At 42.1% G+C, this 25,520-nt stretch overlaps 1 protein-coding gene across 1 annotated transcript in view; it reads right to left on the reverse strand.

Annotated features, from left to right (window-relative positions):
* Positions 1-302: 302 nt before the first annotated feature.
* LOC117701926 (discoidin, CUB and LCCL domain-containing protein 1-like) overlaps positions 303-25,520 on the reverse strand; it is a 72,278-nt gene continuing 47,060 nt past the window's right edge. Inside the window, exons 7-12 of the mRNA XM_076928180.1 lie at positions 16,702-16,835; positions 10,048-10,088; positions 8,214-8,301; positions 6,899-6,948; positions 4,858-4,977; positions 303-1,651 (exon numbers count right to left, since the gene is read on the reverse strand). Coding sequence (XP_076784295.1) covers positions 1,131-1,651; positions 4,858-4,977; positions 6,899-6,948; positions 8,214-8,301; positions 10,048-10,088; positions 16,702-16,835 — 954 coding nt within the window. The 3' untranslated portion in view covers positions 303-1,130. The remainder of the gene's footprint in view (positions 1,652-4,857; positions 4,978-6,898; positions 6,949-8,213; positions 8,302-10,047; positions 10,089-16,701; positions 16,836-25,520) is intronic.

The following is a 25,520-nucleotide window of genomic DNA, read 5'->3' on the forward strand; positions in this document are numbered from 1 at the left end:
GCAAAAAGAGGTTAAATCCCCCCAGTTCATTCGCAAAGTAAACTCAGGGAAAAACAACACAAAACAGGAGTTACAGCTGAGACCTGGCTACTCCATGAGTACAAGCACATACTCAGGGGAAAACTGCTTGTTACACTAGGACAGTTACCAGCCCCCCACTGAAACGCTCTGCTTCTACACGTGCGAACACATTTTAAACAGCATTTGTTTTCCAGCGACAGTGGAAGCCACCCACATGCATTATTTCTGGAGAAAGTTGTAAGAAGTAGGGCTTCTGGCTCAGCTGTATTTTCAGTCTGAGGTTTAGAAATACTTGATATTCCTCAAGCTACAATTCCTGTGCCTCCTTCATTACAAGGTGTGGGTGGGCAGTGTGGCTTGCCTTGCGTCTCAGCACCCTGAAAAGGCAGATTTGTTTAAAAACACTGTGCAGTAGGCTAGGCCCTTTCCTTAGAGAATGTGGTCCCTCAGGGTGCAGCTGGGACCCACGCAGGCCCCAGGACACTAGGTTGCCCTACTTCCCTCAAGGAAAGCGTAAGAAAGCAGGCTGCAGCTGCTGAAGTGGTATGCTCGCTTGCAGAAATGGGCCACCACTGCTAGCAATCACCTACCCAGTGTGCTTTACATGTTTCAAGTAATTTCATTCTTCAGGAGAAAGAAAGGTAAAAATGCTTTTACTTTATCAAAAAGGAACTGAGCCACCACAACCAATGAGGGTTTTAAACAGACCTGCTGCTTACAGTGTCAGATAATCAAGCACACTGAGAAACACGAACATAGGCTACCTCTATGCAAATCCCGTTTTCTCCTTAAGCCTCGAGTAGAAAACAAACATCACAAACTTTGTTACGGTTACGTTAATTCGTGTTAAATATAACTGTACAAATTGCACATTTTACAGCACAGCGTCACAGTTAGACAAATGAGAAAAAGTCTCCATGTTTTAGCACAACAGAAACCAACAGGCTCTGCCGGGAGGGTCGGAACACAACCAGCTGCACAGTTCTGTAAACAGTAAGTGAGGTTGTCTCTAGGATCCTGAAGGGTTACACATGCATGCTCACACACTTCTTCCAGTGACTCGCAGCGGTGCGCGCTCAGTACCACAGCAGGCTTCTTTCACATTGGGTTCACAAAAGAGCAGTCATGGCCATCTGGTTGAGGGGCGCAAGGCCGTTTCTGGGTGCCAAATAACCATCATTCCCCCCAGAAGTCATCTGTGACTGGGAGGAGGGGTCTTTGCTGTCCAAGAAGCTGCTGGCAGCAGGCTTATCGTAGCCACTGCCCACAGGCTTGGGGCTTGCTGGCCTCTGATAGCTTTCAATCTGGGTGGCTCCTGCAGCCGGAGGAAAGCCTCCAGAAGAAAGGGAGTGTTTGTGAGTGGGCCTGGGCCCGGGGACTCGGTAGCCACTCTGGGTGGAGAAGGTGTGAGCTCGCAGCAGGTGTCGCTCCACGATAGGTGTGGCATACTCAGGTTCTGAGTGTGTCAGGGGCAGTGCATACTCATGGCGGCCCAGGCGGTGAGGACAGTCGTAGTGGCCGCTAGCCTCAGCATTCACTCTGGCCTCCTCAGTGTCTGTGTCCATGGGCCGGAAGGTAGAGCCCTTTCTCGTGACTGTCCCCGTGCCAATCATGAGCGGCTGTTGATAATCTAAAACCAAATGAACAGTGTTAGTGCACCGGCTGACACCAGAGCGAGGCGGCCAGTTGCTGCAGGTATGCTTTCCCTTCCACTCCGTCTCCATTGGTGACTAAAGCATCTCAGGTTCCATGAGACATACGAAATGCAACTCAGAGACTGCAGTTGGGTCTTAAACCACCATAATACCGCCTGCTTCAGGAGGCCGCCAAGGGCCGTAAGACCTCAGAGACTGGATTGATTCAGTCAGGGAAAATGTTTTGTAGAGAAGGGGCATTTACTTATAGACAATCTTGTTACACAACCCAACTAGACTTGAACCTGTGGTCTTCCTGCCTCTAAGCCTTGATCACAGACATGCAACTCTATGGCCAGTTTAGAGATGACTTTTACTTGGTTCTGGGATTATAGGTGTTGGCTATTAGGCCCAGCTACGAGTGACTTTCCTTTTTTTTTTTTTTTTTTTTTTTTTGAGACAGGGCTTCTCTGTGTAGCCTTGGCTGTCCTGGAACTCACTCTGTAGACCAGGCTGGCCTCAAACTCAGAAATCCACCTGTCTCTGCCTCCCAAGTGCTGGGATTAAAGGCGTGCGCCACCACCGCCCGGCATGAGTGACTTTCAAACTGGCCTTTATTTGAAGTTTGAAGGTGGAGAAAACCCAAAGAGAGTGTAATGACCGACCACCTTGTGTCAACTGCATCTGCAACTAATAGACTACTAGACTGCATCTAGAACTAATAAAATGCAAATGGCTGGGCACACCTGTAGGGAATTTTTTCTTAATTACATTAAATCATTTAAAGTGGTTTTTTTTTTTTTTTTTTTTTTTTTTTTTGGTTTTTCAAGACAGGGTTTCTCTGTGTAGTCCTGGCTATCCTGGAACTCACTTTGTAGACCAGGCTGGCCTCGAACTCAGAAATCCACCCTGCCTCTGCCTCCCAAGTGCTGGGATTAAAGGCGTGCGCCACCACCGCTGGCTCATTTGAAGTGTTAAGACTCACTTCAAATCTAGATCTCTGAGGTGGGAAGATCCTCCTTTAAGCTGGGCCATGCCTTCAGCTGGCATTCTATATAAAGGATATGAAAGAAGAAAGCTTGCGCTCTCTCTTTGCCTGCTTGCTCCTGCTAGCAAGTCCATGCCTTCACTGGCTTTAGAGTCTGCTTCTAGACTTCTAGAGTCTGGGATTTGTTGCAGCTGAGCTGCCCCACATTTGGGGGCCAAAATATCTCAGACCACTCTGTCAATGTTGGAAGCTGCACTGCCAGAAGCCTTGGGGGCTAAATTGTTAGAGCCCGCAATGCCCCAAGCTGCTCCAGTCTGAGGGTCGGGGTTCAGCAAGAGAGAGAGTGAGGATGGACTCGAGAAATGGAGACCAGACAGAGTGTGATTCAATCCCATTTATTCTTCAGTCTCTCTTCTCTCCATGTCCCTAGTTCCAAGTACCAAGCAAGTCTCAGGTCCTGGGCTTCGACACCAAGTCTCAAGTCCTAATCCTAGTTCTAAGTTGCTAGTCTCTTTCCCAGTTCCAAGTTACCTGCCTCAAGTCTCAAGTCTCAAGTTCTCTTCCAAGTACAAGTGTCTAATGCCAAGTGTCTAATAATTTCTTCTGTCTGCCTCTCGCCTTTTATATGTCTCACTTCTAAGCCACGCCTTTAAGTTACGCCTTTAAGTCTGATCTCTAAATTACACCTTTAAGTTACACCTTTAAGTCTAGACTCTAAATCACACCTTTCACACACCCAAGGGAAGATCCTGGGTATCTAAAACAAGATGTTATCAGAGTGTGCTCAGCTGTTGTAGGTTGTTGTAAACAAGTCTCTTGTCAGGGTATATGGCTTAAGATGGCTGCAAGGATGATTGTCGCCTTCTGTCGGCTCTCCACAGGGATTCTAGAAAATACTGAAAGCCAGTTGAGACACCTACCCTCAAGGACTGAAAAATTACTGGATTCTTGGATTTTCCATTGGTAGACAGACATAGTTGACTAGCTGGACTATAGCCGGTAAACTATTGTAGTGAATCCTTTTCCTACACACACACACACACACACACACACACACACACACACACACACACACACACAAAGAGAGAAAGACAGAGACAGAAAGACAGAGACACACACAGAGAGAGAGAGAGAGAGAGAGAGAGAGAGAGAGAGAGAGAGAGAGAGAAAAGGACTTATTCTATAAGTTCTCTTATAGAACCCTGACTAATATAGAGGAGACTGAACTATGAAGACAGTTTGACTTGGCAAGAGAACTAGGGGATATGGATAGTTTAATGGATATGAGAGATATGCAATAGGTCTGGACTTAGTGATGGGTGGCCAGATAATGAAATCATTTCTAACATAGTAAGACAATTCAAGTCTTTTTAAAAATGAGGTAGCCACATTACAACAGCAAACAAAGCAGAGGAGCACTAAATAACTTTCCTCAAATCACACAGCCACTGGGCAATGGAGTCAGGACTGGAAGCCATGTTTCTAGTATGAGCTGTGTTAGCCGTATGTTAGATCATGGGGATTGTGAAAGTCTCACTCAGAACCTACATCCTAGCAATCTGAAGTAGCTCTCGGAACAAGCTGAAGAAGACTGAAAGGAAATAAAACTGAAAGAGAGATATTGACACTTTCTCAGAGACACTGGACCATTCTGACCCAGACAAGCTCCTTATTGTCACTCCCTCTCCTCAAAGGCTGGAGACATATTCATTCATCACTCAATTAGTCTTTCTTGTTGTCCCTCATTCCCAGTACTTTAATAAAAACCTGAGTAGCAAACATTTATAATTAAGAGTTTCCACCCAGCACTCGGGAGGCAGGGGCAGGTAGATCTCTATTGAGTTTGAGGCCAGCCTGGTCTACAACTCAAGTTCCAGGACAACCAGGGCTACTCAGAGAAACCTTGCCTTAAAACAAACAAACAAACAAACAACAAGCAAAACAATAATAACAAGTAAAACAATAACAACAAATGGTTTGCAGAGACTAGCAGTGCTGTGGGCCCCTCACTATTTATGATCATTATGTGCCCTGGAGGTGTGCTCAACTCAGGTGAAGGGACCATTGACTTGAAACTCTTCATAGAGTACTGGGGGAATAGAGGAGCACAGTTCTGCTATAATAAAGGATCTTACTTAACTTACTGCTGTCCTGTTTCATGTCTCCCACAAGCAGAACCTTCTCAGGGCACTGTCCCTGGGGTATGACACTCACCTGCCATATCACTAGTGATGAGATCCAACTTTTGTGTTATCTCTTTTTCATTGTCGTAGCTGATGGTAAATTCCGTCGACTGATGCCTGGCAAAGGGATATTTAATCTGCTTCCAACAGCCTGAAATCAAGAGAATATGAGACCAGGCATCAGGCATTAATTTACATACCCATGTGGTTCTGCAGTATGTCAGAAGTCAGTCTTCTGACTCTTGAGCACAGCATGATGGGACAGGTCCTTCTATATGTACATTACCCACTGATAGCTTTATTTGTTTTTTTTGAAATAGAGTTTCTTTACATAGTCCTGGCTACCCTGGAACTCATTATGTAGAGCAGAGTAGCCTTGAACTCACAGAAATTTGCCTGCTTCTCCTTCTTGAGTGCAAGGATTAAAGGTATACACCACCATGAATGGCTCTCACTGATGGTATAAATGTATATGTGGACTGGACAGGTGGCTCAGTGGTTAAGAGCACTGGCTGTTCTTCCAGGACTCAGTTTCCATTTCTAACACCCACAACGGCAGCTCACAAACATCTGAAATTCCAGTCCCAGAGGATTCAACCAGGCATGGACATAACACAGACATACAAACATCCCCACACATAAATTAAATAAATTAAAAAAAAAAAAAGCTGTTTCCATGTCCTGGAATCATCTGGGCACATTTCCTGTCAGCCACATACACTCATACCCCAGAGGAGACAACACAGCTGTCATTTAGACTCAGCCTTCCCTCAGCATCTTCAGGAACTGAGGAATGGACCAGGCAGGGTCCATGTGTTTGTTTTGGAGACTTTTTAAGAGACAGGTCAGTAGTATTCACCTGTAATCCCAGGGGATCAAACTTAGGCCATTTCACTAGTCCTGTTTGCATTACTTTGATTCAAAGACTAGAACCCAGGCCAACCACATGTTCGGCTCACGGACAGGGCTACTGTCACTCCTTGCTGACAGTGTAGTAATCCAATTTCCAGACACATACACAGATGAAAAGGACAACATTTAAATGGATTGGGCTCATGCTAAACACAGATATGGCAGCATGAAAACTCTGAAGCGGAATACAGACTAGACATGATACATTTCTTCACTGTAGTATTGCTAATTCAAAGGTAATGGAACTTAACTCTTTTTTTTCAAACCAGAAGGAAGTCTCCTCTTACCTTCAGTTTACATTTCAAAAACAAAAGGAACCATGGCCCCAAAATATTAAACAGAAGAATTCCAGAAGCAATTCATATTTTAAGCTGCATGCTGTTCTTGCGTAGCACTACCTGGATGTGAACCATCCTCCTGTTGGTTCTCTGTATGCTATCCTCCTGTGAAGGTTAGCGTTCCTGACAACTTGACAGAATCTAGACTCAGCTGGAAAATGGCCATGTTGTGGTGGGGATTATCTTGATTGTATTAACTAAGGTAGGAATGATGGCACACGTTTCCTGCCTGAGATCCTGAACTGGAGAAGGAGAACTGGGCAGCAGCCTGCGTTCATCCCTCTGTGTCTTCCCATAGAGGATGCAGTGTGACCAGTTTGCTTCAAGCTCCCACCATCTTTCCTTTTCACTACAATGGACTGGATCTTGCACTGTGAGTGTAAACAACACCTCTTCCTTAAGTTGCTTTCTTTCAGATTATTTTTATCACAGCAAGAAGAAAAGAAGCTGAAATACTTCCCTTTAGTGTCTGTGCCTAAAGCAAAATAGTGGCCATTCTACTCAATACAATTGTCCTGTTTCATTAATACTTAGTGGTTTTTTAACCCCTCACCATGCCTAATACATAAACTACATTTATCAGAGCTATGCATGTAAATACTTTTTGTACATGATGTAGTTCTAGTTACAGTCTTGAGCATCCCTTAGTGTCTTGGGTTTATCACTCACAGATAAAGGGTGCAGAACCCAGGATCTTGTACATATTAGGTGAGTGTCTGTCACTAAGCTAGGTAACAACCGTCCTACAAATGTACTGCAGTAACAGACCTTGCCCTTTCCCCTGAAGACAGAATAAAACTGTAGATGGAGTTTTTAACCAACCTGTTTTCTGAGCCTCAGCTGACACATACGGATTTCCTTTCTTTTTCCTCCTGTCAAGACAAAAAAGCTCTACTGAATACTCGGCAGCCAATTTGTCTGCCTGTGTCCTCATATAATATGAAAATCAGAAGTACTTATATCATAGGTGGTTCTGAAGACTGAATTTGCTAGATGCTGTCACATGCTTAAAAAGCTCTGTGTGTGTGTGTATGATCATATGTAAATATATCTTATAATTAAGGTCACATATTCACTGAGAGATGCATACTAATTTTATTTTGTATACTAGAAAGCAATGCATTATTACTTGATTTTCTCAATGGCTCAGAAAAACCACTAAAACCCTTAAGTAATTTGTAAGGATCACTTTTATATTCTATTTTCTATAAAATACAAATTATAGGTGCCTTTAAAAGCAATCATCATTATCAGTTATGTTGAAGGTGTACAATGATTCGACATTCTATTCATACTAATGTAATATTTATAGTTCTAAAGCTTTTTAAATTGTAAAAAGAAAACCTGAGAATACTTCTTATTTTTTGTTTAAATCCAACTTCTATCATTTGTTATAATAATAAAAATACCATATAGAGTTATGAAAAAGATTCAATACCCATCATAGTGACTGCCTTTGTTCCAAGAGCAAACAGCTACATCAGACATTGCTGGGCCATCTAGGGACATGGTAGGAGCCGAAGGCAGGTGCTGGGTCTTCTTTCTAATACAGTTTCCATTGGGTGGCGGAACAAGGGAGATTCCACAGGGAACGTGTCAGCTTCCAGATGTTGGTCCAGCAGTGTTCATGTGGGAAGCCATAGAATGTAGTGCTGGATAATTCCTATGCTAACATCTGGACCCAAATTGCTTGCAAAATATCAACATTTCATTTCTAAAGAAGGCATGCTGCTTCTTTAGAAGCATACATATGTACCAGAGGAGTAAACTTTTTGAGGTTTATTAATGTTAGTTATGATTATTCCACTTGGTTGAAAATCACCTCTGGGTTTGTCTATAACCATGTGCCTAGATAGAAAGATCCATCTATAGGATCTATATAGGAAGTCAGGGATGGTACCATTCCCTGGGCCAGGGTCCTGACATCCTGTAGATGTGATGTGACCAGCTACAATCACACTTTTGTTCCTGTCCTTCCTAACCGTGATGGGCAGACTATGTGTCTTCAAACTGTGAGCCCTAACCAACCCTTCCTCCGTCCTTAAGGTACTTTTGTCAGAGTGATGAGAAAATTCAACTAATAAAGTGTTCATGTATATAATTAGAGAAAAATTGAAAAAAGTGTAAATTCACATACTTTCTACAGATTGCAAAGATCCCCATTCCAGTCAGAAGGAGGGCAATGAAGATCACTGATGGAATAGCCACGGTTGTAATATTCATTCCTAGAGGAGAAAGCCACTGTTACAACACAAATATCACATAACTCACAAACATACAAAGAACTCAGCTTCAGAGCTGAGTGCAGTGGTGTACAGCATTAACCCCAACACTCAGGGAACAGAGGCAAGAGAATCTATGTGCGTTCCAGGCCAGCCAAGGATACAGGGATACATACACACAGTGAGACACTATCTCAAAAAATAAAATAAAGGGGCTGGAGAGTTGGCTCAGCAGTTAAGAGCACTGACTACTTTTCCAGAGGCCCTGAGTTCAATTCCCAGAAACCACAAGGTGGCTCACAACCATCTGTAATACAATCTGATGCCCTCTTCTGGTGTGTCTGAAGAAAGCAATAGTGTACTCATATGCATAAAATAAATAAATAAATCTTTAAAAAAATAAAATAAGCAAAACTGCTTTGTTGAACATGCTTTGTATGAATACATGTTTGCCTATGATGTTACAAAGTAAAGTCTGAGCTAAATATGGAAACATAAAATTGTTCCTCTACCCAAAAAAGTGCAGTGTTTGTTCCATGTTCCCTAGGATTAGCTCTTACTCTAAGCTTCTCACTGGGTTCAAGTCAATTCCCCAAATCAGAATTAGACTGGTCAAGGGAGGAAGCTGCCTATGGCTGGGTGAGGCTCTGAGACTCAGTGTCCACAGCTGGCGGGAGGTTTGACAGGTAAGTGTTCCTAAGGGTGGGAAGCTGTGGGGAATATTCTCATTGTCAGAGCCGTGGTTCATTAACTGAAGAGGAAGTGCAGCCCGATGTTCTCAAGCAGCATGCCACTCTGCTACTGCAAGCGCCATGCTTCTCGGCTACTCTTTCTGCCTCAAATGAACAGGCTCTCCTGTCCCAGAATAGGCCTTTGGCTGTATAAACTATACACAAATGGAGGATATCACTCTGCACCTTTCTTTGTGACCCTTGGGAAGAAAATAAAGGACAATTAAAGGTGAAAATGTCTGCTGGACATATCGATGCATGCCTTTGATCCCAGCACTGGACTGGCAAAGGCAGGTGGATCTTAGTGAGTTTGAGGCCAGCCTGATTTATATATCTCGTTCCAGTCCACCTAGGGTAACAGAGAGAGACCCTGCCTCAGAGAACTAACAACAACCAAAGCAGAATCGTATAGTTCATGAACAAAAGGTTTTTTTTTTTTTTTTAAATAAAATAAAATAAAAAAGTAGGATATAAAATACAGGTAAATTTCACCCATGTCATTCATAAGAGTGAAATTTCAGGAAAATGTAACAACTTAAATATTGTGGAGGAGAATGGTTAACTAATGGCATATCCATATATAGTAGTAAACTTAAAAATACTCAGAATTTAAAGTTAACTGAAAAACGTATAGTATGTTACTACTTATTATTGTGGTATGTGTGGGTATATATGCATATGTATATATGTATGTACGTATGTATGCATGTATGCACACATTTACTATTAGTTGTTCTTAGAGAGAGGTCTCATGTAGCCCAGGCTGGCTATAAACCTGAGGACAGTCTTGAACTCCTGACCCTCTTGCCTCTATGTTGAGGTAGGTCACTTGCCTAGCAAAGATCAGGCCCAGGATGACCAAAGGGGAAACAAAACAAAATTAAAACAAACAAACAAACAAACAAACCAATATGCCAGAAAATTCTTGAACTACATAACTACATAGTCCTGGGGTTTGCAGGACTAAATTCCCACTGTAGACTTGTAAACAATAACTTGAGAAAAGCATGATTCTTACCTGGGGATGTAAACAGAAATCGCTTTTCCGACAAAGAACCACTGAAATAAAGAAGACAGATAGGGCGCACATGAGAGAGCTGCTTACCGCATGCAGCCAGGACCACAGTCCTGATGCCTTTCCGATATCATTTACACCAGCATCTTAAGGGTCAGCTAACTCAAGAACTGTCATAAATTTTAAAACAAAACAAAACAAAAAACAAAGACAGGTGACAGAGGCCAGACTGTGAGACATGACCTTTAGTAATAGTGTGCATTAATTAAATGCATATAAGCATGAAATTGTCACACATGTACACAAGGTTACGTTGTATTTACCCTCGGGCACCCTCATCCGGAACTCTCCATGGCTTCCCTGACCTAAGGTCATCTATCCTAGTGCTTTCTATTACTGTAACAAAGAAGCATCTGGAGGGGAAAAGGTTTACTTCACTTCAAAAGTCTTCAATCAGACTTCATCACCAAGTCAAGGCAAGAACTAAAGACAGAAACCTGGAGGCAAGAAGTAAAGCAGAGGACATGAAGGAGTGCTGCTTGAGGCTTGCCCAGTCTGCTTTCTTATACCATGAAGGACCACCTGCCCAGGGCTGGCACCATCCAGTTGTCTGGGCCCTCCAATATCAGTCATCAATCAAGAAGATACCCACAAGCCAATTTGATAGACGCAGTTCAACTGAGGCCCCTCTCTCCCATAAAAAACCTGCACATCTCCCTTCTAGTTTGTCCCTGTTATCCTTAAGATAGAGTCTTGTTATGTAGTCTCAGCTTTGCCATGATCCTCATCCCAGTTTTATGGTCCTGGGTCTTCCTAATCTTGCTGAATATAATGATCTGTGGGTCTATTCTCCCGCAAACACCCCAAGTTCATCCCAAAACAGAACTCCTTTGTGTGTACCATCTTCTTTATCCATTCATCTCTAATGGACATCTGGTATGACTCCATATATTGGAGTAAATATGGACAGGCAGGTGTCTCTGTGATATGCTGGTAAAAGGCCTTGGTGTGTATATATATATATATATATATATATATATATATATATATATATGGTATAACTAGGGGTCTTACAGTAGTTTTTTCTTCAAACTTAATATTTGTATTGATTATTTGGGAATTTCACATCGTGCACCTCAAGCACACTTCCTTTTTGAGAACCCTCTGGAAAAGGGTTGGGAATACATATACTGTTGGGAATACATTTACAATTCATTAAGAGCCTCTCTTTTATCTGATAGCTCAATTTTCTTTCTCTTGGCTTCACAACATAAAGGTCTACACAAAAATCGTGGCCCCCAAAGAATCACATCAACCATGAACCCTGATGTGTGTTCTCACTGTCACCGGGCACTGAAATATTTACTTTTCTATTTTGTTGTCAATCAGAGAGGATAAGTGTGGAAAGGTTAAGTTTTGAATATGAAGATATGGGTCTCGTGAGCTGCTCAGTTGATAATGGGCCCACTGAGAGATCCCTGAAACCCACGTCTACAGGTTGTCCTCTGACTTCCACATGAATGCTCTGGCATATGAATGCACATGTGCACATGCACACACACACACACACACACACACACATACACACACACACACACGCACACGCACACACACACACACATACACACACGCACACACACACATACATACACACACACGCACACACACACACGCGCACACACACACACACATACACACACACACTTTTAAAATGTAATACAACAAAATTTTCACTCAAAAGTGCAGACCCGAGGGATGGTTGGTTCTGCTAATGGCTATCTGCCTGGTTTTTCTCCATTATCAGCTGGCTTCTGATGGCCATTTCACTCTGTCCAATGAACTAAATGGGACAGAGTCACATTAAGGGTAGACAAACCTTCTCCTTAAAAACTACCACCTATGGGAAGACAGGTCTCTGAGGAATCCACATGGGGTAAACAAACTCCATCAAATTACAGGAATAAGAAGCCTCCCCCAGGGCTCCAGAGACAGACAGTCTGGAACAATCTGAGGTAAATACAAAGGAAAGGCTTTTCCTTCTGATGGTCAGCGCCTCCTCCTCCTCCTCGGGATGAGGTCAGGCCTTCTTCCTGATTCCATTCCAGCCTACTCAAATCGAGGAAGTGGCCTGACCCCTGCATGAATCCCAGAAGAGTCTGGATATTTGCTTTAGGGACCCTTTCTTCCTCAGCTGCAACACTTCCTTCTGTGTTGTTTTTCCTGAGTACCAAGCCATCATGTGTGGGAACAGAAGTTCAATGACCGCAAGTACGGTGGTTCCCCAAGGACAAAACATCACAAATAAAAACAGCTGCTCCCTGAAGGTCTGGGATCTAAACAAGTAGGGGGGGGGGACTGGTTTCACATACGTTGACGCCCTTTTCAGAACAAGGATCAGGGAGAAATCACAAGAGCCAGGAGGAAGTACAGTCCTTGGTATAATTCTAGGCTTTCTACTCCCACCAAAAAAAAAAAAAAAAAAAAAAAAAAAAAAAAGAAAAAAAGAAAATTAGTTCAAATAACTACAATATACCACCAATTCCCTAGAAGCTGCAACTCATTCACATTTACACACATCTTTGGTATGCAAATTTAATTTAAAATTATTTAAAAATTATATTTACACATTAAGTTTAATTGCTACATAGGTAATTGAAAGAATGAAACCTACTTTTATTTTTGTTTGTTTTTTTTTTTTTTTGTTTCTCGAGACACGGTTTCTCTGTGTAGACCTGACTGTCCTGGAACTCACTCTGTCTGTAGACCAGGCTGGCTTCGAACTCAGATATCTGCCTGCCTCTGCTTCCCAAGTGCTGGGATTAAAGGTATGTGCCCAGCTGAAACCTACTTTTAATTCAACTGTTTTCATGTTTTTTGTCTTCAATCTTTCAAAGTTTGAGGTCGATACGTACATAAAAATATATGTATGATTTCTTTGGGCATGAGGCATTCACATGGTGCATGTACATGCATGCAAGCAAAATGCTCATACACATAAAAAATAAGATAAAAATCTTAAGTATATGTAGTTTGTGTATACACATATGTATTAGCTGGGTGTGGTGGTACACACCTTTAATATTATCGCTCAGGAGGCAAAGGCAGGCAGATCTCCCTGAGTTTGAGACCAACCTAGTCTACATAACAAGTTCCAAGCCAGGGCTACATAGGCAAACTGTTAAAACAGAGAAGAGAAGAGAAGAGAAGAGAAGAGAAGAGAAGAGAAGAGGAGGGGAGGGGAGGGGAGGGGAGGGGAGGGGAGGGGAGGGGAGGGGAGGGGAGGGGAGGGGAGGGGAGGGGAGGGGAGGGGAGGGGGGAAAGTAAATGTGGGAAAGGAAAGAAAAGGAAAAAAGAAAAAGTGTATGTAAGGTCTAATTTAATTTATTTCAGGGATGGCAACATTCTCTAGAAGCACCCTGCTGAGCATGGGGATACATGCCTGTGACACCAAGGCTTGGGAAGAGGAAACAGGAGTTCAAGGCCAGCCTGGCTAATAGTAAGCTGCAGGTTAGCTTAGGCTGAGACCGGTTCTTAAAACAAAACAAAAAATTATCCCTGAGAAAAGAACACTCAGTGATCTCTTCATTGATAAAATCCTACCTGGAAAAAACCAAAAGCAAACAGGACCTCATGGTGGGCGAGGAGCACTAAACGGAAGCTCCCAGTGCTGTGTGCAGCACACACCCTATCCTCAGTGGACAATCTTGTGTATCCAATCCAGCAGGGCTTGTACTGTCTCTCCGAGTCTTAGATCAGAACGTTTCTACCAGCAACCACCTCCACCCCAAATGGGAGATGGTTGTGTCCTTTCTCCTCAGCCACTTGCCAGCCAGCCCATTTGTCTACACACACGACTAGCCGACAGCCATCTCCTCTCCTCTCTGGCACTTTTCCTCAGCCTTTGACTGTTTACCCTGAGCTTTGTTCCTCCCGTTTCCCATTATCCATGACTGTCTTCTTTCATGAAGGTCACATAACCAACTTCTGTTCTAACCCCAGGTGCTCCTTCTAAACCCTGCTGCCAGGAGCCTGGGCCAAGCCCCCAACCTGGAAAAGAATTTTAAACTCAGTTTTTACTTGTTATTTCTGAAGTGAACTTTTTTCTTTTTCTTTCAAAAACGTAGAATACATTTTCCTGTATTTTTTGTTTTGTTTTTTTGAAATAGGATTTCTCTGTGTAGCCCTGGTTGTCAGCTGGAAGTCACTCTGTAGGCTAGGCTTGCCTCGAACTCAGAAATCCGCCTGCCTCTGTGATTAAAGGCATGTGCCATGACTGCCTGGTGTGTTTTCCTTTAAAAGCAATGTTGTTGGTCCACACCTTTGTTAAACTATAATATATTTATGTACTTTCTCAAAATGACATCAGATTCAATCAGACCTATGCTAACTTGAGAACCTATCTACTACTGATAAAGTGACCTCTTACCCCCAGGTTTTCAGACACTGGATCTCGGTATATACAGCCCAGGCTAGCTGGAATTCACAGTCCACTGACTTTAGACTCCCAAGTACTAAGACACCATACAACACCATACATGCTTGTAGTGGGCTTCCTACCAAGCAAGATAGTCCACATTCTTATGAGGATTTTCTTGGTCAGGGTTTATCATCATGTGAAGTCAGGACAGGAAATGAGCAGGGTAAAAACCTGAAAGCAGGAGCTAATGCAGAGACCATGGAGGTTCAGCTTGTTTTCTAACAGAACCCAGGGCTACCAGCCCAGGGATGGCCCCACCCACAATAGCCCGGGCCCTCCTAATTGTCAATCACTAATTAAGCAAATACTCCAAAGGCTTGCCTACGGTGCCATCTTATAGAGACATTTTTTTTTTTTTTAAATCCTCTCAGATGACTAGCTTGTGTCACGTAACATCCAGCACAAGGATGGAACAATGAAATATAGCCTTGTGTTTCCTGTGTGCAAGAGGGATCTGGGATGCTAAGAGTGTGGCTTGGGAATTGAGAACTTGCCCAGCATATCCAGAGCTTCAGCATTTTGATCTTCAGCATTGAATAAACTGAGTGTATACTTGTAATCCCAGAACTTTAGCGACAGTGGAAGGATCATGTTCATGGTCAGCAGAAAACAATAATTAAAAGGTGGAGTAGGGTAAAATAGTAAGACTAATGCCATGCAGAGAGTGGAGTGCAGAAGAGAATCCTGATTAATTTCCTACATATGGATCAGAACCTGCGTGCTGCTTCTGTCCTGAGCATTATCCTTGAGACTAAAACTGTGGAAACTTGTTCAATTCACCATCATAGTGAAAGGAAACATTTCCAGGGACCAACAGAGTACAAGGGAGACCTGGTGGGAGTGGGTGGGAATGATGGGGGTAGGGAAGACCTGGAGTTTCCAGGAGCACCTCTTCCTCACTACCCATCTGCAGGGAGCCTCCTTCTCCACTCATTACTGCCTCTCAGGTATGTGAGTATCTGCAACTTGGAGCAGCCTATAGTATTAGCCTATATTAGCAGCTCTGTACATCTCCTAAACTCTAAGGATATCCGAATGTATACAAAGCTTAGTTTGAAATGTTTAAATCAATTTACATATCCCAACCCCATGAAGCAAACTGAGACAAGTATCACACTGAGATGCTAACACATAATAAAAGTCATTGCTATCTATCTGTCTGTCTATCTATCTATCTATCTATCTATCTATCTATCTATCTATGTCTATCTATCTGCCTATCATCTATCATTTATCTGACTGCCTATCTATCATCAATGTCTGTATATATGTATCTACATATCTAGTCTCTATCTATCTATCTATCTATCTATCTATCTATCTATCTATCTATCTATCATCTATCTATCTTCTATTGCAGCCCCCTATTTACTCCTTAAAAATAGTCTCTAGGAATCTTTATGGGTAGGGAGCACTCAGTGGTTCTATGAATAGTTCAATTCCCTGTTTCCTTCAGGATTAAGTAAAATTGGAGATAACTTAAGTAATTTCCTGAAACTATAAAACCTCAAAAGGAATAAGATTTAATCTTCTTCAACAGGTGCAGCTGGGACTGCAAGAAATCTCCTACACCAGGGCTCAGTCCTCTGCCATTTTAACTTACGTGCCCACATAACCAGAAAGCTCTCTTGTTACTACATATATTTTCTATATAAAGACTATAAATGTTGTTTAAACAACTCTCGTACATTCTTTTCTTTTTTTTGGGGGGGGGGTTTCGAGACAGGGTTTCTCTGTATAGCCTTGGCTGTCCTGGAACTCACTCTGTAGACCAGGCTGGCCTCGAACTCAGAAATCCGCCTGCCTCTGCCTCCCAAGTGCTGGGATTAAAGGCGTGCGCCACCGCCTGGCCCGTCTCTCGTACATTCTTAAGGGTTTATTTACTTTATTTTTTAATTACATGAGTGTTTTGCCTTAATGTATGTGCACCACTTGTAGGCCTAGTGCCTGAAGAAGATACTTTAGCACTCGCATCACAGATGGTTATGAAAACTTGGGTTCTTTTGTAGAGCAACAAATACTCTTAATAGCTGAGCCATTTTGGTAGCCCCCATATATCACAAATATTTTCTCGGCTGACTGTCACTTGTCATTACATCCCTGTCGTCCTTTCAAAACTGCAAGCTGATTAATTATGGCCTCAGGGCTTTCTCCTCTCAGAACACAAGCAAAGTACTTACTGCCGGGAGAGCACACCATTGGCCAGGGTTCCTTCATAGTGACTTATCCCTTTGCTCTGAAGCAGGTTGATGTGGCCACCTAGTTCATCTGCGATGATCCCTGCATGGATAGCAGCTTTGCACAATAAAGAGGTCTGAAACAGAGTGACATCATTACTCAGCACTCACATGTTTAAAACAAAGCTGGACTTTTCTACTTTCTACTTTGGTTTGTTTGGGGTGTTCTTTTTTTTTTTTTTTTTTTTTTTTTTTTTTTTTGCTTTTTTTGCTTTTTAGAGAGAGTCTCATTATTTAGTGCTGGCTATCCTGGCACTCACTGTGTAGAACAGGCTGGCTTTGAACTCACAGATCTGCCTGCCTCTGTCTCTGGAGTGCTGGGATTAGAAGCTCATCCACTGAGTTTTCCATTTTTGCTTGTCATTTACAGTAGTATTCTGCCCCATGAATAATGCCTCTGTGGCCACAACCCTGTTAACTCCTAGCTGCAACATCTGAACGAGTCAAGGAGTTTGCCCTGTTCTGCCGCAATTCAGGAGGTCCTGCTTGCTAACTGACATGCATGTTAGTGAAGCCACAAAAACTCTTCAGCACCTCAAGAGCAATTTCAGACTAGCAGAGCTGAAGAACCCATCTGTCAAAACTGCTTACCATGCTCATAAGTCACTGAGTTCAGGGTAGATTGTTATGCAGAAAAAGATAATGGGTTTGCCTCTTGGTTTACAAGCAGACAGTCTTAAACAAGGTGGAAAGCAACCTAGGTAGTATTCAACTTTCTGTACTGCGGCTTCACATTAATTCTTTGCTTTGGTACAACATCAAAAGTAAGATGGCTGACAGCTACTTTATGCAATAGCAAGTTCCATGGGGAATGATCAAAAAAAAAAAAAAAAAATTCCCAGCATTCATCTCATTTTCTGAATTTTTTCAGTGGGTCCACAAGCCTGTGACTGCTGGGCTGACTGCTTTGTCCGAATTCAGACAAATTTGGCAAAAGCAAGATCAAGTGGCTGGCTCTGATTAAGGCAGGTTAGGGGGTGACACTGGCTCTGACGGGAAGTTAAAGAATGATAAGAACTATGGGGCGACCAAGTCCAAAGGTCCCCAGGAACAGATGTGGATAAGAAGACAATAGACAGACAGACTAGGCATTTGGGCCAAGAAGGCAAAGGGCCATGCCACTACGTCTTAATCACTGGACCTAAGTGGTTTTCTATGTTCAGGAGAACATTGATTACCTGAGTCTCAATGGGTAAGTTTCCTCGAATCTAAGTTACAACACATGCAGAAGCAACTGAGGGTATTTGTAACCAATCATCTGGGAGTTGCAGCAACAACCAAAGAATTCTATTTTTTTTTTTTTTTTCGTAAGAGACTTCATATTTCCCACCTGAGATTCAGCAATGAAAATCAATTCTGCAGTAAGTGATGTCATTGTTACAAACAGAGTATACAACAAAAGAGAAGTCCAATAGAGATGCAGGTAATACTGTCCCCTTTGGAAACAGAGGACATAGGATAATCTTGTCCCGTAGAAGGAGGGAAAGAAAGATGACCCGTGGTGGAGACTCATCATGCATTTGAGAAAAAAACTTCCCAGAATCTGCCTTCCTTAGGAAGCTTTCGCTATGGTGACAAAACACCAGTAACCACAGCAACTATGAAATGGAGGCAGGAGGACCAGGAGTTCCAAGGCTATCCTCAGCTACTTAGCAGCTTCCAGATCAACCAGGACTACATGAGACTCTGTCTCAGCAAACAAAATAGGATTGGAAAATGGCTCAGCTGGTTGAGCACTTGCTATGCCAGTGTGTGAACCTGAGCCCTCAGATCCCTAGAACCTATATAAAGCCAAGACACTGTAGTGTCTGTAATCCCAGCATGCCTAGGGTGGGTAGGGAGGCAGAAATAGGATGCCTGGAAAGCTAGCTAAAGAGACTGTCTCAAGTCAGATGAAAGTCAAGGACAGAATTTAGGTTGTTCTTTGTTCTTCTTTGACCTCCCAATGTGCCTTGTAACACACATACATTCCACACTCCCGCCCCTATAAAGTTGGTGGGAAGACTGGAGAGATGCTATTTCAGAAGACCTAAGTTCAGTTCCCACCACTTATATGGCAGCTAACAGCCATCAGTAACTCCAGTTCCAGAGGATCCAAAGTTCTCCTCTAGTCTATGCAAGTACTGTACCCGTGTCAAGCGAATATATGTAAACAAAATATCCACACACGTAAGCTTTTTAATTTTTTTTAAATCTCAAAAAGTTAAAAAAAAAAATTAAAAATGGGTGGAAAAATGGTGGTGAAATGGCCTAGTAGGTAAAGATCTGCCACCAAATTTGATGCCCTGAGGTCAATCCCCAGGAGCCAATGGCAGAGTGAGGGAATCAACTCTTGTCAGTGTTTTCTGAACTCTATCCTCATGCTGTGTCTAGTGTGACTCTCTGTGGTGGTTTGAATGAAAATAGCCCCCAGAGGCTCAGACATTGAATATTTGGTCTGCAGTTGGTGGAACAGTTGGGGAAGGATTAGGAGGTGTGGCTTTGTTGAAAGGGGTGTGTCCTAGGGCAGGGCTTTGATGTTTCAAAGGCCCACATCATTTGTAATTAGATCTTTCTCTGCCTCATGGTTGCTGTCTCAAAATGGGAACTCTTAGCTAGCATGCCTGTGTGTTACCACATTCCCTGCCATGATGGTTACGAACTGCAAGCAAGCCCCCAATTCAATACTTTCTTTTATAAGTTGCCCTGGTCATGATATCTCATCACAGAAATAGAAAACTATGACACTGCCCCACACAATAATAAATGAATACTTTATTATAATAAATAAATAAATAAATAAATAAATAAATAAAATGAAATTATTTTAAAAGGGACTACATAGCACAGAAGTGGAGCACTTGGCTATCAAAACCAAAATTCAATTCTCAGCCCCAAAGGCACAAAAAATTTAAATAATTATTAATAAAAATACAGTTTGCACTTTTTAAGCTCCCATGAGTCTGCTTTCATTAAAAAGCTTTCTTTGTGGTAATACATGCCTATAACCCCAGCATTTGGGAAGTAGAGATGGGAGGGTCAAGAGTTCAAGATCAGCCTCAGCTACATATTTAGTTTGAGGTCAGCCTGGGTTTCAGAAAACCTTTCCATGACTAGGGATGTAGCCCATGGGAGGAGCCTGCTCAGAAGGTTCCTGTTCCAGGCATCCTGGCTCTACCTCCAACTGCATTTCATATGTGAAGTCATTTCTCTGTTTTGGGTTATTTTCATAAGTCATCTGGACAGCAGCAGCAAGGGTAGATTAGTCTATCTAGAGTATTTGGTATCCACTCTGAATATCTGCCACCTTCTGGCTTTAGGGTCCACACAGACCTGTCTTCCTCCCTATGTCCCAGAATAGATGCAAATTAGCTGTGGTCTACCGGTCAGCTATTTCCACAGCTTTGAATAGTTTCTTCCACAGAATTCTGCCTAGTGATGAAGTGAACATTTCAAGAGCTATGTGCTCTACAGAACTCCCAGTGATGAACAGAGTAGAGGTCATTGAGCAACAATGCCCATCAGTACAACTGGTCATGATATTATGACTTACTCAGGAAAGAATGTAAGGAGTCCAATGGTCCAGACTCCTTTTAAGGATTTCCTCATATTTAATGCAGGGCACGGGACACATGTTCCTGAGACTAGCCACCAGATCTGTCCATTCAATTATTCTGGTTAAAATGACCAACTTTTCAAACAATTATTTCTTTATTAAACAAAAAACAATTCCTCATCTTAAAATTTAAATATAATTCATGCTTATTAGTGTTTTTCTCCCCTGGTATCAAGTTTAAAAATTCACCTTCATTAAATCTGATTAAAACAACCACCACCTTCCACTTGAACAACTAGTATTTTGATTTCCTCGGTAGTCTGGAGTGCAGATGTGGCACAGTCTAAGTCAAATGCACATATGGAAAGACTTTATTACCAGTGTATGTTGATTAGTGAATTATCTTAGATAATATTCATTAACTCAGCTGAAACAACAGCATTATAATTCTTGAAGGAGTAAGGGGAACATATACACAATTTTATTCTTTAATTTTTAAATGTATATTTATGTCTATGTACTATTTGCACATATTTAGGAAACATGAAAAGCACTCTCATTGAGGTCCAGTTGACAAGAGAGTTCCAAGTTCAAAGCCAGCCTGGGCTATCCAGGGACTTCAGCATCCATCTGAGTTATAGAATCAAACACTGTCTCAAGAAAAATAAACAAAACATTATCACATTGAGCTCACTATGCCACAAAAGTCAGCCAAACACAATGGCGTGAAGACCCACAGGACCTTCCAGGTGATCAAATCACACCAGCACTGTAGTATCTTCTTAATCTTCCTCTAAAGAAATGTTAACAGACTGTCAAAAGTATTGGCAATGCTTTAGCCAAAATAAATACAAAAGCAATCATTCTGGGGACTGGAGAGATGGCTCAGTGGTTAATAGTGCTTCTTGCTCTGGAAGAGGACCAGAGTTGAGTTCCCACTACTCACTCCATCATGGCCTTGGTAGGGACAGAATGACATGGTTCCTCGTGGGCCTCCACAAGTGTCAATGGCTGCGGTGGGAGTAAGGCTTGTTTGTACAATAATGTACATACTTTATATTCCTCCTTCAAGGGATGTCCTCTGTTAATCGTAATGACTCTGTGATAATCAGAGACAGGTCCTTAAGGGGAAGATGTGGCTAACATATCAACAAAATTGTAAGCACTGGGACCTTCAGGAGAGCCCTTAAGGCTGTGGAAATGAACTCCAAAAAACATGAGTTCAAAAATATATAATTTCACAGGGCTGGAGAGACAGCTCAGCAGTTAAGAGCAGTGGCTGTTTTTCCATAGATCCTTGAGTTCAATTCCCTGTAACTACATGGTGGCTCACAACAATCTGTAATGGGATCCGAAGGCTTTCTTCTGGTGTGTCTGAAGACAGATATACATAAAATAAATGAATAAATAATATATCTCAGTAAATAAATAAATAAATAAATAAAATATCTCAACCATTCAAAATATAAGGATGCAATATGAATTATGAAAGGAGCTTCAAAGATCTAAAGGAACAGAGGCAGCTTCCTCTGTGAGGCAACTTGTCAGAAGAACATATGGAAGATTAACGGACTTAGGGAGAAGTGATCCCACCCAGCTAAGTTTTTGTTTATGAACTCAGGCAGATTCCTGGGTTCCTAAAAATCAAAGGGCTGGGTCAAGGAATGCTGATTCAATGGATAATCAAAAGGACACCTGGAGTAAATGACTGGATTGATATCTAAAATTAAAGACTGGGTTTATGATCTGCAAGAGATGAGCTAACCAGAGAATTTTTTAGAATAGCAAGAGCACCACTCTCTTTTGGGGCTCTGAAGATAACACTTGTACACACGTGCAAATACGTACACATAGACATATACATAAAGTAAAAAAAAAAATCTAAAAATAAAATAAGCACTTAGCTTACAATTAATAAAACTTGAACTAAAAATGCCAGTAAGATGCAATAAAAGCAAAGCATGTGCTTAAATGGCAAGATGGTAAGTTATAAAATACATTCCAGAGCCATGCTTGATGGTTTATGCTTGCAACACACGCTCTAGGGAGAAAGAGGCAAGAGAGTTTCATGTTCAAAGCCAACCTGGGCCACACAGGGAATTAAATGTCCTCTCCAGCCTCAAAATAAAAAACTGTCTCAAAGAAACAAAACAAAATAAAAAAATAAAATAAATTTAATCACCAGTCATGTGGCTTGTCTCTATGTGCTTCACTATAGTTCCTATAATCTCTGTATTGGTATATATTTGTAACATTTCTTTTCTAATCAGTAATACCCTATAGGAACTTTAGGAAATATGAAATGTAAATTGTAACTACGTAGAAACCTTATTAGTCCTTTTTCCTAGTGTTTTGGGGGTGTTTCTGCCCCCTTTTCTTGCCTAATCCAAGAGTATACTTTTATTTTCTCATATTTCTTCAATATTCTTTATTTTTGATATTATATTTATATAATTTCTCCCTTCCTTTTCTTCCCTCCAAACTTTCCCAAATATCCCTCTTTACTGTATTTCAAATTTGTGGCCTCTCTTTTCATTAATGATTATTGCATGCGTGTGTGTGTGTGTGTGTGTGTGTGTTTACCTGCTCGTTCTGTATAATGCTATTCATGGATCTTGTCAGGGCTTGGAATTGAATTGAATTGAATATAATGCTTGGAATTGAATGATCAATTGGAATGTTCTTCTGTGGAGAAGAACATTTCTCCTGCTCTCAGTTTCCTCTATTCCCTTGAGGTCTCATGGGCTTCTCCCTGTCCACTTTGGCATGTCTACTGTTGTCCTTGTTCAGCTCACGTTTAGACAGTTCCTTGACTACTTTTTGAGAGCAATGAATTTGTTAAATGAATTGGTTAAGGTCCGCAAGATGGCTCAGTCCTAAAGGTACCCACTGGGCTTCCAAGAGTGACTACTTAAGCTCAGTGGTGGTTTGAATAAGAATTGTCCCAATAGGCTCATTTGAATGTTTTAATCACCAGGGAGTGGCAATGTTTGAAAGGATTAGAATAATTAGGAAGTATGGCCTCCTTGGCAGAAGTATGTCCAAAACCCATGCCAAGCCCAGCCTCAGTCTCTCTCTCTCCTCTCTTTCTCTCTCTCTCTCTCTCTCTCTCTCTCTCTCTCTCTCTCTCTCTCTCTCCCTCCCCCTCCCTCCCTTCCTCCCTCTCTCCCTCCCTTCCCATCTCTCCTTCCCTCCCTCCCTCCCTCTCACTCCCCCCACTCTCTCTCCATCCCTCTCAGTTTCTACTCCAGCACCATGCTACCCACCATGACAATAAAACCCTCTAAAACTGTAAGCCAGCCCCAATTAAATGCTTTCTTTTCTAAGAGTTGTCTTGGCTATGGTATCTCTTCATAACGATAGAACAGTAACTAAGATAAATTCAATTTCTGGAATCCATACAGTGAAGAGAAAATCAACTTCCCCAAGCTGTCCTCTGATCATCATTTATATCATGATACATAGTACCCTCCCACAAAAGAAATAATGATAATAATAAATTAGTTAAGTGACATATACCATTGAAAAGCAGATGTACCTCACTATTAGAAAGGTGGAAGGGTGGCAAAGGAAAGCTGTCCTGTGGTCAGACCCTAAGGAGAAGCCCAAAGCCACACTGCTGTTGGCACTGAAAACAGACAAGTTCGGATGCTGACATTGTCAGATAAGGCAGAATTCTCTCTCTCTCTCTCTCTCTCTCTCTCTCTCTCTCTCTCTCTCTCTCTCTCCCTCTCTCTCTCTCTCTCTGGCTTTTTGAGACAGGGTTTCTCTGTGTAGCCCTGGCTGTCCTGGAACTCACTCTGTAGACCAGGCTGGCCTCGAACTCAGAAATCCGGAGGCAGAACTCTCTTAAGGACCCAAAAAGGCCTTTTCAAGTTCTTCACATACAGCCTCTGAAGATCCATTCTTCCCCGTCCCACTGGTACTCCCTCCCACTCACACATACTATCACCAACAGTTGCTTTACACAACATCTGCATATTTCTGTAAACACTACATTGCACTCGATGCTACTTAACTCTTCTTTTTATACAGCTGAGACTGGCATCTCTGTAATGTTTACCCATTGATCCTGCTGCTTGCTGCTTTTTGGGGCCACACAAAATAAATCGATGTCTTTTCTGTAATGATCTCTTTAAGATCACCTATTCTCTAGGTGCTAGATAATCCAGCATTTGGAAGATAGAAACAGGAAGACTGGGAGCTCAAGCCCAGCCCTGGATACACAGAAGTTCAAGGCCAGCCAGCCTGCAGGCGGCTTACACAAATTCTGTCACAAACAAACAAACTCAATGATACAGTCTCGCTCAAGTCTGAATATTTCTACTTCAGTGACTCCTCAAGTAATTAGTTTTCCAGATTCTGTTTTCTTGATGTACAGGATGTTTTAGTTTTGCAAAGAACCTTCCAAAAAAGATTTGTTACACCAAATGTACTTCCTAAAAGGAAGCTGCCATGGAGTAGATTCTAAAATAACCCATACAATCTTCCTCCTGGTAATCCCCCATGTAGACAGGAAGCTGTGACATGCTTCTATTAATAATTCATAGAACATGGCAGAAAGGTGGGATGTCACACCTCTCCACTATATCTCATATTAGTATGAGATGGTTTTGCTCTTGATTCTCTCTTGCTGGCTTCAAGGACATGTGCAGCCATGTTAAGAGGAGGCATGGCAAGAATGGCAGCCAAGATCCAAGAGTTCAAGAATTTCTGTCCAATGACCCTCAAGTATCGGAATGTGCCCTGGACTGTGAGCCTAGAAGCTGACCTGTCACTAGAGGAGCCACATAGAGGCTATAGCTCCAGTTGACATTTCAGCTCTATCCTTTTGAGATCCTGAAGTGGGAACCTGGTAAAACTTTGCTCAGATTCTTAATTCACAGAAAATAGGAGGGATGGGCCAGCAAGGTGGCTCAGGAGATAAAAGGCTTATGTGGCAAGTGTCACCACCTGAGTTTGATCTCTGGATCTTATCATGGAAAGAATGTATTCCTGAAATTGTTCTCTGACCTCCACATTGCAAATATTTACCTGTATGTATAGGACACACAACACATACCACACACACACACACACAGTATTTTTTTTTTTTTTTTTTAAAGCTGGGTATGGTGGTGCATGTCTCTGGTTCCAGCAACAGGGAGACTGAAACAGGCAAATCTGGTCTATAGAGAGTTCCAGATCTGCCAGGGCTACATGGTGAGACCCAATCTCCCAGTAAATA

This window comes from Arvicanthis niloticus, unplaced genomic scaffold (assembly GCF_011762505.2).
Source record: "Arvicanthis niloticus isolate mArvNil1 unplaced genomic scaffold, mArvNil1.pat.X pat_scaffold_331_arrow_ctg1, whole genome shotgun sequence".
Classification (NCBI taxonomy): domain Eukaryota; kingdom Metazoa; phylum Chordata; class Mammalia; order Rodentia; family Muridae; genus Arvicanthis; species Arvicanthis niloticus.